Source organism: Leptinotarsa decemlineata, unplaced genomic scaffold (assembly GCF_025532065.1).
Source record: "Leptinotarsa decemlineata unplaced genomic scaffold, Ldec_3_MD MMD2_tig00000690_RagTag_RagTag, whole genome shotgun sequence".
In the NCBI taxonomy this organism is placed as follows: Eukaryota; Metazoa; Arthropoda; class Insecta; order Coleoptera; family Chrysomelidae; genus Leptinotarsa; species Leptinotarsa decemlineata.
Window position 1 is genome coordinate 748,883 of NW_027412554.1, and position 17,707 is coordinate 766,589.

At 34.7% G+C, this 17,707-nt stretch overlaps 1 protein-coding gene across 9 annotated transcripts in view; it reads left to right on the plus strand.

Annotated features, from left to right (window-relative positions):
• The window catches only part of Mekk1 (mitogen-activated protein kinase kinase kinase 4), an 86,988-nt gene extending 69,804 nt beyond the window's left edge, over nucleotides 1-17,184 (plus strand). For all 9 annotated transcript variants that reach the window (XM_074174634.1, XM_074174639.1, XM_074174637.1 and 6 more), the window contains one exon: nucleotides 15,344-17,184. In XM_074174634.1, coding sequence (XP_074030735.1) covers nucleotides 15,344-15,544 — 201 coding nt within the window. In that variant the 3' untranslated portion in view covers nucleotides 15,545-17,184. The remainder of the gene's footprint in view (nucleotides 1-15,343) is intronic.
• Nucleotides 17,185-17,707: the final 523 nt, after the last annotated feature.

A 17,707-nucleotide genomic window follows, 5' to 3' on the forward strand; every position in this document is an offset into this window, starting at 1 on the left:
TACAAAAACACGCTTGAAAAGATAATAGAAAAAACAAAAAATGCATACTATAAAAGAAAAATTAATGAAAACAAGAATAATGCTGCCAACCTGTGGCGAAACATAAATGAAATGTTTGGTGGAGATCAGAAAAAGGTTGAAATAAAATCTATAAAAAATGAAAATGGAAACATGGTTAATGATATGAATGAAATTGTAGACATTTTTAACAGTACCTTCATCAATACAGGAAAAGAACTTGCAAAAAAAATCAATAGAGCATCAAACCATAAATTCACTGAATATATAAACGAAAAATCTATATTTTTGAGTCCTACAACCCCTAAAGAAGTTTCAAGCGTTATAAAAGAACTTAAAAATCAAAAAGCACCTGGAATTGACAATTTAAAGGGTGAAACATTAAAATTAGTTACTGAATTCATCGCTGAACCGATAACGCATATTTTCAACAAGGCTGTAGAAACTGGACACTTTCCATCATGCTTGAAAACATCGATAGTAACTCCAATATATAAAAGTGGAAGCAGAGATGAAGTGGTTAACTATAGGCCAGTTTCATTAATAACAGACTTCAGCAAAATTATAGAAAAGTTAATTAAATCCAGACTAAATTCATTCATCCAAAAACACAAAATATTATCAAAATCACAATTTGGTTTTCAGGAAGGGAAATGCACCCAAAATGCACTATTGCAGCTAACTGATAGCATATACAAAGCACTAGATAGAAGCAAACCGTCAATAGGAGTTTTCATCGATCTATCAAAAGCATTTGACACAGTTAACCACTCCATACTATTAACCACTCTGGAGAACATTGGAATAAGAGGGAACGCAATCAAATTATTGAAATCATATTTGACAGATCGGAAACAAATCGTGAGAATTCAAAATATAAAAAGTACTGAAAGGAAAATTGAATATGGAGTACCACAAGGAACGGTTTTAGGTCCAGTACTATTCTGTATATATGTGAACCAATTATTTTCTATAGGATCTTCAGGTGAAATAACTAGTTTTGCAGATGACACTGCGGTTTTCTACTCTGGGGAAACCTGGCTTGAGGTCAAAGAACAAGCAGAAAAAGACCTGGAAATGATTAAAGATTGGTTTGATTACAAACAACTTTCCTTAAATTTCAACAAGACATTTTCCTTACCTTTCTGTAATTATAAATCTTCCTTGCCACAATATCAATTCATAACTATTCAAAATACATTCAGAATATCTTCAACGACAAATATAAAATACTTAGGAGTTTTAATAGATTCTCATTTGAGATGGAACTTCCATATAAATTATTTGGTGAAAAAATTAAGAACTATTCTTTATAAGTTCCGCCAACTTAACAACAGATTGGATCTGAAACAGAAAAAAATAGTTTATTATAGTCTGGTACAAAGTCATTTGACATACTGCCTAATAGGATGGGGAGGAGTATCCAAAACTTATCTGTATCCATTAAACGTAATACAGAGGAAATTCTTAAAACTAATGTTGAACAAGTCTCTCCGCTATAGTAGTGACAAGTTGTATGAGGAATCTGGGATGTTCGACCTAAGACAATTATTTTATAAGACACTTGTGCTAAATCAATTCAAGGAAAAGAGAAAACTAAGTCGGCCGAACCATGAGTATATCACACGTCACAAAAATAAATATATTATACCATATGCATCCAAGAATGTAGGTCAGAGGTCCTATAATTTTCTGGGACCAACTGTATTCAACTCCCTACCAGATAGCATACATTCCCTAGAATCATTTTCACATCTGAAAAAAGCGGTCGATAAATTAATTACAAGCCAACCTCGTGAGAAAATTGGTCAAATATTTGATGATGCCATTTGAAATGTTCTATTCAAATAAAAAAAAAATTACTCACCGTTACGCTCTCGCAAGACAATTTCCAACTTGTAAGAAATTTTATTTACACCTCCCATGTGATCTATTTCATCCTTACACGTGTCCAATTGTTTTGTGATCCGAATGATTTTTCTTATACATGTGATTCATTTTATATATAAAAGTCTCGGATGTTCTTATGATTGTTATAATGGTTATTTTAATCTATTTTATTTATACCACATATGATTAATTTTATATCTACTTACACGTCTACAAAGTTTTTGAATGTTCTGTATATATTTATTTCACCCTTTTGTTAACCTTATACTCATTATTAATTTTAGTATCTGAAGTTATAAAAATTTATTTACACCACGCACAAGCAACACCTGTTGCTTCTGTGGGTTTCCCAATGTTTATTTGCAAAATGTATAGCCTTATTATGGTTGCTGTTTTTCTTTTGTGTAAATAAACGATGATATATATATATATATATATATATATATATATATATATATATATATATATATATATATATATATATATATATATATATATATATATATATATATGAAATAGTAAAATTGAAAATTCTCATTTTAAATGTTCAAAATGAAATAAAAGTAGGTACAATTTTTTTAAATAATAAATATATACTATGTTCAACAGTATTAACTACACAGAAAAATATTTTTTTTATAAGTTGATTAATTACAGATTATTTTATTGATTCTTCAATACTACATACAAAAGTAGTGCTTATTTAAGGATGTCCTCAAGATTAAGTTGACCGTTGCGTTTTACCCGTGTGTTCAATAATAATCGATAATACAATAATAAAACTCAACTTTATTTCACTGTTGATACAACCTAACACTTCAACTATTATTCAAATGTCTATCACCTTATTAGACGGCACTGTACCGCACTGTCCGCGAAACTTAACTTCACTTGACTATATCGATAAGCACGTGGATATCGTTTATATATCGCAATCGAAGGCGGTAAAAAATTCGCCGGAATTCCATGATATCCGGTAGAATTATTCTCGAAGCAACGGTCGCGAGCGCACGTCGAGTCGAGCATGTCACCGGCGGCGGCCGGTGCTATTTGGAAATCATTTCGGCCTACTCCTTTGTAAACCCATTCTCTTATAGTTTTCAAAACCAAATCCTCCTTCTGCGCTTCGATGATATCTTACCTCGTCATGAAGGTAGTATCACCCTCGGAGGCTGTTAACGGTCGTACCACACATGGTCAGGTGGTACCTCTCTGTCCCTTTCTTGTTACGCCTGAATATTCGGTAATAATTCACGGTTTTCATTTCGGCGTAATCGTTCTTCCTCCCTCCTTCATTCATATTTCTCTCTTCTGCTTTCATCTTCTTTTTTTCGGAGATTTTCATTCTCAGCCTGGCCAGCTTGCAAAGCCTCGAACATTTTTTCAAACTCTTCCATGTCGTCGTAATCGACACTCCTTGTTTTTACCATAAACAGAAAATTTTCAGCCAATCAATCCACTTCCGACACCAAATGTTACATTTTCCCGTGGGTTTAATAATTGACTACACTATACAATAATCAAACTTAACTTTATTTCACTGTTAACTTCAACTATTATTCAAATGTCTATCGCCTTATTAGATCGCTCTGTACCGCATTGTTTGCAAAACTTCACTTCACTTAACTAGCACGTGGATAACTTTTATATATGGCAATCGAAGGCGGTAGTAAATTCGCCAGAATTCCATCGAAGCTGGTAGCATTATTCTCGAAGCAACGGCCGCGAGCGCACATCGAGTTGAACAGGTCACAATTGATTTATGACGTACAGCGGCGGCCAGTGTTATTTTCTTTTAAGGAATGATTTACAACACTACCTCCTTCCCTGAGATTGTTCGCCCCGATCAACATTTCAAAAGGGAACATCCCGACCCATGTACGGACTCAGTCTTTCAATGTGGATAACTTTAGACTTGCTTTTGGGTGACAATTGGATTCTGAAAATCAGAATGTTTATCTTTATAGTTACCAAGTTAGGTCCTTACCCCTCTCGCGAGGGGTCTTCACCTTGTCGCGGTGGGATGGCTTGGGTACTGTGATGAAGTTACGGGCTATGTCGGCGGCAGCTCAGCTGCTGGTAGGGTGTCCCATGCCGAAGAGGCCGTAACAGAAAAGTCGGACTAAGAAGGACCCAGGCCTAATCCAAGATGTTATGCGACCCGTGCCAAAAAATGAATGGTACCTGAGCCTTATCAGGTATCACTAACGGAGCCTTTGGGATACCAGGCGACCTCCCAAAGGCCTTACATCTATACAGGGGGCACCATGGATGTGGACAACCCTTTCCCCCATACTCGTGGGAATTGGACGAATACAACAAGAACTACCAGAATATCAGAGAAGGACTCTTCAAGCGAATCCTCGTAAAATCAAACTATCCCGGGGTTGCAAACTGACCAGGAAAGTCATAGTCAAACGGCGAGAAACACCAAACCTGGGGAAGCATCAACACCAACTAAAGAGGTGAGCACTTATCATGGCAAATAACTTTGACATTTTAAACATAGGCAACAAACCTACTTTCGTAAATGCGAGACGTAGTGAAGTGATAAACGTAAGGATAGGAACTATGTTCGGAAATGGAATATGTCCGATGAGGAAAGTTGTTCAGACCATCGGCATATAAACTTCGAAATCGGAGGGATTCAGACCTCGATCCTAACATATCAAAATCCCCGGAAAAAAAACTGGGGACCGGTGGACCTGGAAACCTGTTTAGACCGCATGGATTTTGACATCAGAGATTCCATAGACCTAGAGCTGGCAGCAGATCGATTACAGAGAGCTATCAACTCTACGTACAACGAACATTGTCCCATAGTAAATCAGAGATCAAACAGGAATGTGCCCTGATGGAATGAAGATCTGACGAGGATGAGGAAAAAAACTAGAAAAGCCTTCAAATGTGCAAGGAAATCAGGTTCATGGGACCAATAGAGAAGGTCCCTAACTGAGTATAACAAAGTCCTGAGAAAATCCAAGGGAGATATGTGGAGAAGGAAATTTGAGGAGGTCGAACAGACCCAAGCATGTGCCAGGCTCTACAAAATACTCTCGAAGGACAGTCTCAATAAATAATCTGAAAACAAATACGGGGTAGTATACAAAAATGGAGATGAGACTATTAGAGAGCTTTTCCGGGTACGTTTGTTTGAAGGTGATTGACAATGTTTCATGATGAATTTCACTAGTTCGGACTTCCATTGTCTACTATATAAAATGATTTGAAATCCCTGAAAATTCAATAAAGCCGCATACATGTTGTCCAACAACGTATTCAGCCAAGCCAGCGTAGAAATACGCAACATATGGAAATCCATCATCAAGCGAAAAATGGCCAACTCCCGCCAAAAGCCAAAACGGTCATCTCCCACGGAACCAGTGAAGCGGAAAATGGAAAGCGGGGATAAGTGAAAGGACTCGAATGACCTATAAATAGGCATCTCTCGGAGGAATCAGTCCAGTCATCACCCGAAGACGATTGTAGATACTAACAATCGAAACGTCGTGAACTAACGTGACTTGGAATCTCTCCACTTTTTTATTTTCTTTTTTCATTTCTTTATTTTTATTTATTCAATTGTTCTATTTTTACTTGTATTTTATTTCACTATTATTTCATGTCAGGTTTATTTTGGTCAATATAATTGTTATTTTCAGCTATTCATTTTCAATTCTTCTTTTTTATTTGTTTCAGGGATTTCAAATCATTTTATATAGTAGACAAAGGAAGTCCGAACTAGTGAAATTCATCATGAAACATTGTCAATCACCTTCAAACAAACGTACCCGGAAAAGCTCTCTAATAGTCTCATCTCCATTTTTGTATACTACCCCGTATTTGTTTTCAGATTATTTATTGAGACTCTCCTTCGAGAGTATTTTGTAGAGCCTGGCACATGCTTGGGTCTGTTCGACCTCCTCAAATTTCCTTCTCCACATATCTCTCTTGGATTTTCTCAGGACTTTGTTATACTCAGTTAGGGACCTTCTCTATTGGTCCCATGAACCTGATTTCCTTGCACATTTGAAGGCTTTTCTAGTTTTTTTCCTCATCCTCGCCAGATCTTCATTCCACCAGGGCACATTCCTGTTTGATCTCTGATTTACTATGGGACAATGTTCGTTGTACGTAGAGATGATAGCTCCCTGTAATCGATCTGCTGCCAGCTCTAGGTCTATGGAATCTCTGATGTCAAAATCCATGCGGCCTTAACAGGTTTCCAGGTCCACCGGTCCCCAGTTTTTTTTCCGGGGATTTTGATATGTTAGGATCGAGGTCTGAATCCCTCCGATTTCAAAGTTTATATGCCGATAGTCTGAACAACTTTCCTCATCGGACATATTCCATTTCCGAACATAGTTCCTATCCTTACGTTTATCACTTCACTACGTCTCGCATTTACGAAAGTAGGTTTGTTGCCTATGTTTAAAATGTCAAAGTTATTTGCCATGATAAGTGCTCACCTCTTTAGTTGGTGTTGATGCTTCCCCAGGTTAGGTGTTTCCCGCCGTTTGACTATGACTTTCCTGGTCAGTTTGCAACCCCGGGATAGTCTGATTTTACGAGGATTCGCTTGAAGAGTCCTTCTCTGATATTCTGGTAGTTCTTGTTGTATTCGTCCAATTCCCACGAGTATGGGGGAAAGGGTTGTCCACATCCATGGTGCCCCCTGTATAGATGTAAGGCCTTTGGGAGGTCGCCTGGTATCCCAAAGGCTCCGTTAGTGATACCTGATAAGGCTTAGGTACCATTCATTTTTTGGCACGGGTCACATAACATCTTGGATTAGGCCTGGGTCCTTCTTAGTCTGACTTTTCTGTTACGGCCTCTTCGGCATGGGACACCCTACCAGCAGCTGAGCTGCCGCCGACATAGCCCGTAACTTCATCACAGTACGCAAGCCCTCCTACCGCGACAAGGTGAAGATCCCTCGCGAGAGGGGTAAGGACCTAACTTGGTAACTATAAATATAAACATTCTGATTTTCAGAATCCAATTGTCACCCAAAAGCAAGTCTAAAGTTATCCGCATTGAAAGACTGAGTCCGTACATGGGTCGGGATGTTCCCTTTTGAAATGTTGATCGGGGCGAACAATCTCAGGGAAGGAGGTAGTGTTGTAAATCATTCCTTAAAAGAAAATAACACTGGCCGCCGCTGTACGTCATAAATCAATTGTGACCTGTTCAACTCGATGTGCGCTCGCGGCCGTTGCTTCGAGAAAAATGCTACCAGCTTCGATGGAATTCTGGCGAATTTTCTACCGCCTTCGATTGCCATATATAAAAGTTATCCACGTGCTAGTTAAGTGAAGTGAAGTTTTGCAAACAATGCGGTACAGAGCGATCTAATAAGGCGATAGACATTTGAATAATAGTTGTAGTTAACAGTGAAATAAAGTTAAGTTTGATTATTGTACAGTGTAGTCAATTATTAAACCCACGGGAAAATGTAACATTTGGTGTCGGAAGTGGATTGATTGGCTGAAAATTTTCTGTTTATGGTAAAAACAAGGAGTGTCGATTACGACGACATGGAAGAATTTGAAAAAATGTTCGAGGCTTTGCAAGCTGGCCAGGCTGAGAATGAAAATCTCCGAAGAAAAGAAGATGAAAGCAGAAGAGAGAAATATGAATGAAGGAGGGAGGAAGAACGATTACGCCGAAATGAAAACTGTGAATTATTACCGAATATTCACCGGCCGCCGCCGGTGACATGCTCGACTCGACGTGCGCTCGCGACCGTTGCTTCGAGAATAATTCTACCGGATATGATGGAATTCCGGCGAATTTTTTACCGCCTTCGATTGCCATATATAAACGATATCCACGTGCTTATCGATATAGTCAAGTGAAGTTAAGTTTCGCGGACAGTGCGGTACAGTGCCATCTAATAAGGTGATAGACATTTGAATAATAGTTGAAGTGTTAGGTTGTATCAACAGTGAAATAAAGTTGAGTTTTATTATTGTATTATCGATTATTATTGAACACACGGTTAAAACGCAACGGTCTACTTAATCTTGAGGACATCCTTAAATAAGCACTACTTTTGTATGTAGTATTGAAGAATCAATAAAATGATCTGTAATTAATCAACTTATAAAAAAAATATTTTTCTGTGTAGTTAATACTGTTGAACATAGTATATACAGGCTGATTCACGGTGGATGGCACATTAGACGTTTCTGGTGAACCAGACAACGGATCACTTTGAAAATTTAATGGAGGGCATATTCGGACATTCTCTAGCCAACTAAAATATTTTCGACAATACGGTGTTGCCGCTTCTATTAGAAAGCAGTAGCAACTTTGATTTTTCAAATGGAACACTCTGTATATAATATTATTTTTGGAATCTCCAACAATTGCCCGACAACTTTTCTTGATATTTCCCTATACCTATCTGTTACCGTTTTCGAAATAAAAATTAATTTCAATTTTTTTCTTCGAAAATCATGACTTCTAAAAATGCCGATATCTTTTAGTTAAGAAGTACTATGATATCGAAATTTGGTTTGGAGTTAGGTGATACTTGGACACTTCCCACACGTCAGCCTAATCTCCGTTACTTCAATACAGGGTGGGAAAAAAATACAGTTTTTTCGTTTGCTTGAAAAAGTTGCTGAAATTTGATTATTTTAAATGGAACACCCTGTATATTATTGAAAATTCGGAAAGCTGCTGAAATTTGCTTTCTTTCTATGTATATCATACCTATACCTAACTAGTCAAGTTTCAGACTTATGAACATTTATTTGTGAAAATGTCCCTTCAGAATGGTATTTCCATTCGGTATTTGGTAAGCAGGCCATGATTACTATTTGACAGTAGCGTTGTGACATTCTCCTAATAATATCGACATTTTCGTCACTTCAGAAGTTGCAAATACCTTCAAAACGATGAAACAAAACTATTCAAACGAAGTTCTTATGAATTTGTTTATTATTTTTGGACAGTGTGACAAAATTATCAGCAGAACATGTAGAAAGTTCAATGAAATGTATCCGAATCTACCGCCAATGAACCTCAAGAAATTTATACGAATTCAGAACAGTATCATCCAAACCAAATTTCGATATCATAGTACTTCTTAACTAAAAGATATCGGCATTTTTAGAAGTCATGATTTTCGAAGAAAAAAATTGAAATTAATTTTTATTTCGAAAACGGTAACAGATAGGTATAGGGAAATATCAAGAAAAGTTGTCGGGCAATTGTTGGAGATTCCAAAAATAATATTATATACAGAGTGTTCCATTTGAAAAATCAAAGTTGCTACTGCTTTCTAATAGAAGCTGCAACACCGCATTGGTCGAAAATATTTTAGTTGGCTAGAGAATGTCCGAATATGCCCTCCATATATATATATATATATATATATATATATATATATATATATATATATATATATATATATATATATATATATATATATATATATATATATATATATATATATATATATATATATATAGATAGATAGATAGATAGATAGATCTTTATTTAAATAGGATATCCTAATAATATACAAATCAACTAGAATGGTAGAAATAAAAAAAAGGTATGTGTTACATCTAGAAATGACTTAAATGTATGACAAACATAAGTTCAATAAAATATTTTTAAAGACATTACTACAAAACAGCAACATTATACATTCGAAAAATTTCAATGCAACATGTAGAAAGATAAATTACATAATTATTTGAAATATATAACGAACATTAGATGAATGGAATTATACAAATTACAGCTACAGGTAACAAAGACATAATACATATCATATTTGTTCATTTAAAACAAATTTCTTCATTTCATTTTTGAACATGTTCAGAGATGGGCTATTTTTAATTGCATTAGGTAATTTGTTGAACCAATCAAAACCCTTGAAAAACAATGATTTCATGGTATTTTTGTTTTTTGTTCTGTTAATATATAAGTTATTATTATTTCGAGTGAAGTGGTAGTGAATATCGTGATGAAAGACAATATACTGATTAAAATAAGATGGTCCTAAATTGTTCAATATTTTGTATACGAAGATCATTGTGAAGTATAGCAGTCTTTGGGAAATGGATTGCCAATTTAAAACATTGAGCATAATAGTGATAGGAGTATCTCTACGGCACTTCAAAATGATTCTCATACCACGATTCTGAAGTTTTTGGAGTTGAGACAATTTATTCTGATTGAATAGATATAGGATAGAGGAACAATAGTCGAAGTGTGGCTGAACAATTGACTTGTAAACTGTGATACTTGACTCCGTTGAAAGATTATTGGCAATTCTAGAAAAAAAGAATAATTTCTTTGAAATTTTTTTATGAATATACTCAAAATGTTCATCAAACGATAGAGTGTTATCTATCTGGAATCCCAGATATTTAGTTGAATTCACTATTTCAATTTTGTCATCATCAATGTTGAGATTAATAGTTTTAGAGTCTATTTGGCTGTATTTAAACTTGGTGGTGATTATCATCGATTTAGTTTTCATCACATTCAGCTTGAGTTTATTAATTTTTAAATACTTGTTGACACTTGCTAGAGTATTATTCATTTTTTGTATAGCCATCGTAAGGTTCACATCGCTACATGCCAATAGAGTATCATCAGCAAAAAAGTTCATAAATTCACAGTCGACAAACAATGGCATGTCGTATGAATAGAAGGGGTTCCAGAACACTACCCTGGGGAATTCCAACGTAATTGTCAATTTCACAAGAGAACATGTCTTTAACTCTTACCCGTTGTTTTCTGTTGGTCAAGTAATTAGATAACCAATTATACACTTTGCCCTCAATTCCATATATATTCAATTTGGCTAGTAGTATAGACCTATCAATGGTCTCAAATGCTCTTTTGAGGTCAAGGAACACGACTACAACAAACTTATTATCCAGCTCAGATTTAAATTTGTTTAGAGATAGTTGCACTGATGACTCACACGAATGCAATTTGCGAAAACCCGATTGATTGTTGATTAAAATGTCGTTTTTTTTCCACATATTCTATTAGTTGGTTATATACTGCTGTTTCAAGTACCTTCTCAATCGGAGGTAAAGTGTTGATTGGCCTGAATTCTTTACATTTAATAGTATGAGGAATTTTGGGTATAGGAACAATAGTACTACTTTTCAATCTTTCTGGTATTTCGCCAGTTTCAAGAGAGGTGTTGATAAGGTGCAATATAACGTGACCGATAGTCTCAAAAACTTGTTTCAATATTTTGAAGTTGAGGATTTCATGTATACTGCACTTATTATCCAAGGAAATTATAATTTTACGTAGGTCATTTAACAAAAGCAATCTGAATTCTGAGAAAGTTTTGTATAAATTAAAGTTTTTATTGCACCATGACTCTGAATAGTCAATGCTCGCCACAATTTCATTTATGCTTTCAACAAAATAACCTTTGAAGTTATCTGATATTTCAATAACATCTTTTAGTTATATAAGTTCACCAGTTTTCTCAAACTGAATACAATTTGGAAAGTCAATGTCATCTCCATTAACTAGTTTTTTGAGAGTTTTCCACATTTGTTTAGAGTTGTTTCTATACCGATCAATTTTTTCAAAATAATATTGATCTTTTTTTCTTTTCAACACATTGACAACATCATTTCTCAATTTCTTGAAAGTTTCCCAGTTATTTTGTTTTTCTAGCTTTGAACAGTTTCTGAAAGCTCTGAATGCCCTATCACGATTCTTAATTTTACAGTGAACTTCGTTATCAAACCATGGCAAATGACTGTTAATACTACAGTTTTGTATTGGAGAAATATCATCAATGACTGCTTTGCAATTATTCAGTATTTCTTTATAAATAACTTCAACATCAGTAATCAGAATTTAAAGACCATTTACATGATATTAAGTTAATTTTTATAAGGTCCAAATTGATTTCACTTAAGTTTCTATATTTTTTTTATAGTTTGATTTTCGTTATTATGAATATTAGTAAAGTTGACAGTGATTGTTGAATGGTCTGTTATTATTGGATATGAGTGCACCGACGCTTGACATCTATTTACGTTCGTTAATACATAATCTATAAGCGATTCGCTGTGGTAATATATAAAATTATATATATATATATATATATATATATATATATATATATATATATATATATATATATAATTGGTCAAACCACCAACACTGACATAAAAAACTTGGCAAGTTGACTTGGGTGTCACACCAATAGGTGGTTCCACTTATGTTTCGCTTGCGTTTACGCAGCTATTTTTATCAAGTACTTTCTTGGTTTTTTCTCATTTTGTCTTCAATCGAGGACCGCCTGCCCGGTACTGACGATGCCCAATAGGCTGAAACAGCTGTATACCGGTGGCTCTTAAATTGAAATCAATATGGGAATGATCAAAGAGTACTTATCTATTTATTTTTTGATTTTCATGGAATTATTTTCCAGCAGCTTGACTGCATTAACCTTTCTAGATTTTATATATATATATATATATATATATATATATATATATATATATTATATATATATATATATATATATATATATATATATATATATATATATATATATATATATATATATATATATATATATATATATATATATAATTTTATCAGGACGCATAACGTCACATAAAAATGATAGTAATACGAATAAAACTACATGTGCACTTGCAGAACATGTCATCAACACAAAGCACACAATGAACTACACCGAAGTTGGAGTTTTGTGTACTGAAAGCAACTTACAAAAACGGTTGTTTAAAGAAATGTTCTTTATCAAAAGGAATACCAACAACATGAACAAAAAGACTGAGATCAACAACCTCAGCAACATACATCTTAAATTTGGAACTCATTCCTCCAGGTTCCCCAAGCAACATATAGTGTGTGGGTTTGGACGCAGTGCTGAGTCTGTAATTCACTTAAATTGTGAGTGAGTACTTGGCAACGCTGTACCCATATTCAAATACTTTTGAATGTGCTAGTGTCAATCATGCTGTTGTTATGCTTTTTGGTAATCCTGTTTTTGTTTTTTTACTGTCAATTTTTAAACTTCAAATATCATAATGTCAATTATCAATTTTCAAATATGTGTGACACTTTTCTATAGGATGAAAAGTATTAACTTTGTTAATACATATATATATATATATATATATATATATATATATATATATATATATATATATATATATATATATATATATATATATATATATATATATATATATATATATATATATATATGATGTGTTGTTTTTCCGGGTGTTCATCCGTTGTGTACTATTCGATAGTCGACGTTTCGTCATCATCTCAGATGGCATTATCAAGACGAGTTACTGCTTCGCTTCGAGAGGTGTAACTGATGTCAGGTTCTTCTTGTGGTGTTTTTATATGGTTTCGCTTGCGTAAGTTGTATGGATTTGTTACCTGTTTTTCTACCTGAGGGTTGTTGATGGCTTTTGGTAGTTCTCCTACCTGTTTTTCTACCTGAGGGTTGTTAATGGCTTCTGGCGGTTCTCCTACCTGCGATGGTTCATTATCAATTTGTGGTTGTCTTTGGTGGTTGTTTTTAATTATTGTTTTCCAAATCCTTGGGATGTTTAGTGAGTCATCTCTTTTGTTGATGAGGCCTTGCTTTTCGATTTCGATAGCTTCCCTGATTTGTCGTATTCTTGGGTTTTGCACCTGTGCTATCTGTTTTGTGGACTCAAAATTAATCTTGTGACCTGTTTGTAGATGGTGTTGAAAGAGGGCAGAGGAGGTTTGTTTAGTTCTTATCGAGTTTTTGTGCTCCTGGGTTCTGGCAGATATACGTCTGTTGGTCTGACCGATATATTATTGTCCACAGTCCTCGCATGTGATGCTATATATCCCTTGGTTTTCTAGGGAAATTCTCTCTTTCGGTCTGGGCAGCCAACTGGATATCGTTTTGTGTGGTTTGTAGGTTGTCCGAATGTTTTTACGTCTTAGTATTCTCCCGATTTTGTCGGTCACACCTTTGATATAAGGTAGTGTCACAGATTGTCTGTCGTGTGGAGAGTCTTCTGTCGATCTAGTGGATGTTTTGTTGGTTCTTCTTTGTCTGTCGATGGCCTTTTGAATGATCTTTGGTCCGTAGCCATTTTGTCGCAGAGCCTTTGTTGTCTCCTCCAATTCTGTTGCCCTGTTTGTTGGTTCTGTTAGGCGGAAACTGCGGGATATTAACGTGTTGGCTACGGATTGTAGCTGGGTAGGGTGGTGGTGTGATGTTGCTTGTAGGTAGCGGTTGGTGTGTGTGGGTTTTCGGTAAACTGTATAACCCAAGTTGCCAGTTGGTTTTCGTGTTATGAGTAGGTCTAGGAAAGGTAGCTGCCTGTTCTCCTCTCTTTCGGTAGTGAACTGGATGCGGGGATGGATGGTGTTCAGGTAGGTCACAAACCGGTCTAGTTCTTGTTTTCCGTGGGGCCAGATGATGAATATGTCGTCTACATATCTTTTCCACAGGGTTGGTTTGAGGCGGGCGTTGTTAAGTGCTTCTTTCTCGAAGTGCATCATGAACAGGTTTGCGATCACGGGCGATAGGGAGGAACCCATCGGAGCTCCCTCTACCTGTTTATAGATCTGGTTGTCAAATATGAAATAGGTGTTTTTAAGGCAGTGCTCTGCTAGATCCGTGATATGTTGCGGAAAACTATGATCAGTTCTAATGGTGGCTAGGGCTTCGTTTATGGGTATACTCGGGTAGAGGGATTTTATGTCTAGGCTGGCAAGGATGTCGGTGTCGTTTAGTTTGATGTTTTTAATGATATCCACCAAGTGCTCTGAGTTTCTCACATAAGATTCTGCCAGCTCTGTCTTTGGTTGCATGATTTTGGATAAGTATTTCTCTAGCTTTTGTGTCGGTGAGTTGATGGCACTCACTATTGGTCTTAGTGGAACGTCCGTCTTGTGAATTTTTGGAAGACCATACAACTTCGGGCATTTGCTGGACTTTTCCCGAGGTATGGTTTTCTGCTCGATTTCCCGACCTAGCTTGAAAGACTGGATTTTGGCCTTTGTGGTTTTCTCTAAATATGTCGTCGGGTCTCTGGCTGATGGTTTACGCAAGCGAAACCATATAAAATCACCACAAGAAGAACCTGACATCAGTTACACCTCTCGAAGCGAAGCAGTAGCTCGTCTTGATAATGCCATCTGAGATGATGGCGAAACGTCGACTATCGAATAGTACACAACGGATGAACACCCGGAAAAACAACACATCATATTCTACCATCCGTGAAAACCTACATTGTAATATATATATATATATATATATATATATATATATATATATATATATGTTTTTACCTGGTATTTAATGCTGTTTGTTTAATGCTGGTGAACTGTTCATGTATTTGAAATAAATAATAATCATTCCTTTCTAATTATATAAATTATTTCTATTTCTTTGCAGCGTCCTTGGTTTCAGTATGATTCAAACTTCCAAATAATGTTCAAAGTAGGCATGGGACAGAGTCCTGATCCACCAGATGACATCACAGATGAGGGTTTGGACTTTTTGGACATGTGCTTTAAACACGAACCAAAGGAAAGAGCGACAGCTAGTGAACTTTTAAATCACAACTTTGTTAAAATTGGGGAAGACTTATTATGAAGGAAATTGAGAAGTTCACAAATTTTATATTGATTTGTTAGATGAAAGCTTTTTTTCCAAGGGCTTAGATATCTTATTGATGAAAGTGTTGAATAATTGCTAAATGATCATAGATGCCATTTAACTGCTGAACTTGACATATCTGAAAGTGAGATTGAATAGTATCCTAACAGTGTTATGAAACATGTTATAAGTTATCTATAATATGGAAAACAGGTTTTCAGTTACACTCCTAATAAAATATTGAGGAATATAATGGAGTTGATACCATAAGTCAAAGTCAACTTCAATGGGTCATCTTATACAATCTTTGATAATTTTTCACAAAACTTTAATAAAATGAAATTCTGATTTTTTTGTTCAATGATGATGAATGTCAAAAAGTTTTTTCCTTCACCAGAACAAAAATGCTTTCTCTCGACATTTTGCTAACCATGTTAGGTGGAGAGTCGAATAGACCCACTCACTTTTAACCTAACCTAATCATCAAGAGATGACTGAAACCGAAACTAGTCATCTGATGATGCTAACTTGGTTAGCGAAACGCTCGTTGAGAGACAACATTTTTGTTTTGGTGTTTTTGAAAAAGTTTTTTCAATAATTCCTCTCAATACTTTCAAATATCAATGGTAATTTCTCTGTTCGAAATATACTGCTACAATATATTTGGTAGGTTGGTCTCACGTCGAATCGCCCGGCTCGACGTGAGTGCTTTGTTCACTCTCTCATTTGACTGGTGTATGAGTCAGTGGTTCATCGATCGATTTTCATTTGCTTTCGTCCAACCCGTGCTAGGAATCATACGTTAAAAGATAAAACCTCGTTAGTTCTTAGCTCACACAAGCTTTATTCTAAACATATTAGAATGTTGAACTGAACTTATCATTTTCCCTTGATTTTCACAATTTCCCTAGAATTATGTAGACCTATATATTGAGAAAACAAAAAAAAAGGTTAAAATATAAACGAAAAAAAAAAAGGTTAATAATATTTCATTATGTGACCATTCATAATATGTTTGTAGTTGCTAGAAACGTTTGATATTGTGTTGGTTCGATTAACCTTTATTTACTCTGGTTTTACTTTTTTTTTTTGCTACATATGATTTTTTTCTCTGTCCAGGGATAATAGTGATACTGACACATATCTCATAATGACTATTGAATTATGACTACACTCACCGACTCTTGATGAAAATTAATAATTCCAGTATAACTATTATCATGGTTAATAAGTATTGATTTGATAACATCTAATAATTTTTGAGAAATCAAGGATTGATTAGGATCACCCAGTGATTATGTTACACTTTTATTTAATTTATAAATGTTAATGTTTATGAACAAATCCATGAAAAATAAGTAATCACTGTACCAGAAGTTAAAATGTTCTTTTACAAGTTGTCAGTTCTTGTTGTTTTTATGTACTTATTAGGTTTAAATCTTATGACCTCCATTGTTTATCTATCATATTTTTAATTAATTTAACTGATTATTGATCATTGGTAATTTGTGATAGCTGTTTAGGCATTTTTATAGTCAGTTTTTTATATGGTATCAGGAAAGTGATATAAATGTATTTGTTGAGATAGTATTTTACAGTTATTGTAAAAAGTTGTGAAATATATAAATGTTACCTGATTTTTTTTAATAGTGATGATAATTTATTCTCTAATAGAAATATTTGAAACAGAGCCAAGTGGTTATCAAATTATAGTTATTCAGTTTGTATCAAGTATTCATTTCTGCTGTCATTGATATTGACTGTGTGATTGAAAATACTAGAGATTCAATGAACATTTCATGTTTGATTTTTTTAAATCTATTTTCATTATTTTCAAATAACAAAGATGATGCACATAATTTGAAAAAGTATACATACACCTATTCATTAGTATATACATGATTAAAAAGATGAAATGGCGACGAAACGACCTCAGTAGTCGATGCCGCCAAATTATAAAACAAGAAAATCCTGCTGTCCAAATTTTTAAGCATTACTCATCTCGATACGTTATATTTTTCATTTATTTGCTCCCAATAATAGACTTTCAGCGCGATGACCGTCGGTTAGCCCTATTTTGGGAAATAATAATATTCAAATCTTCAAAATTTTACAAAAATAGGTTTTTTTAATATGATTTATCGAATGAAAATATTGACG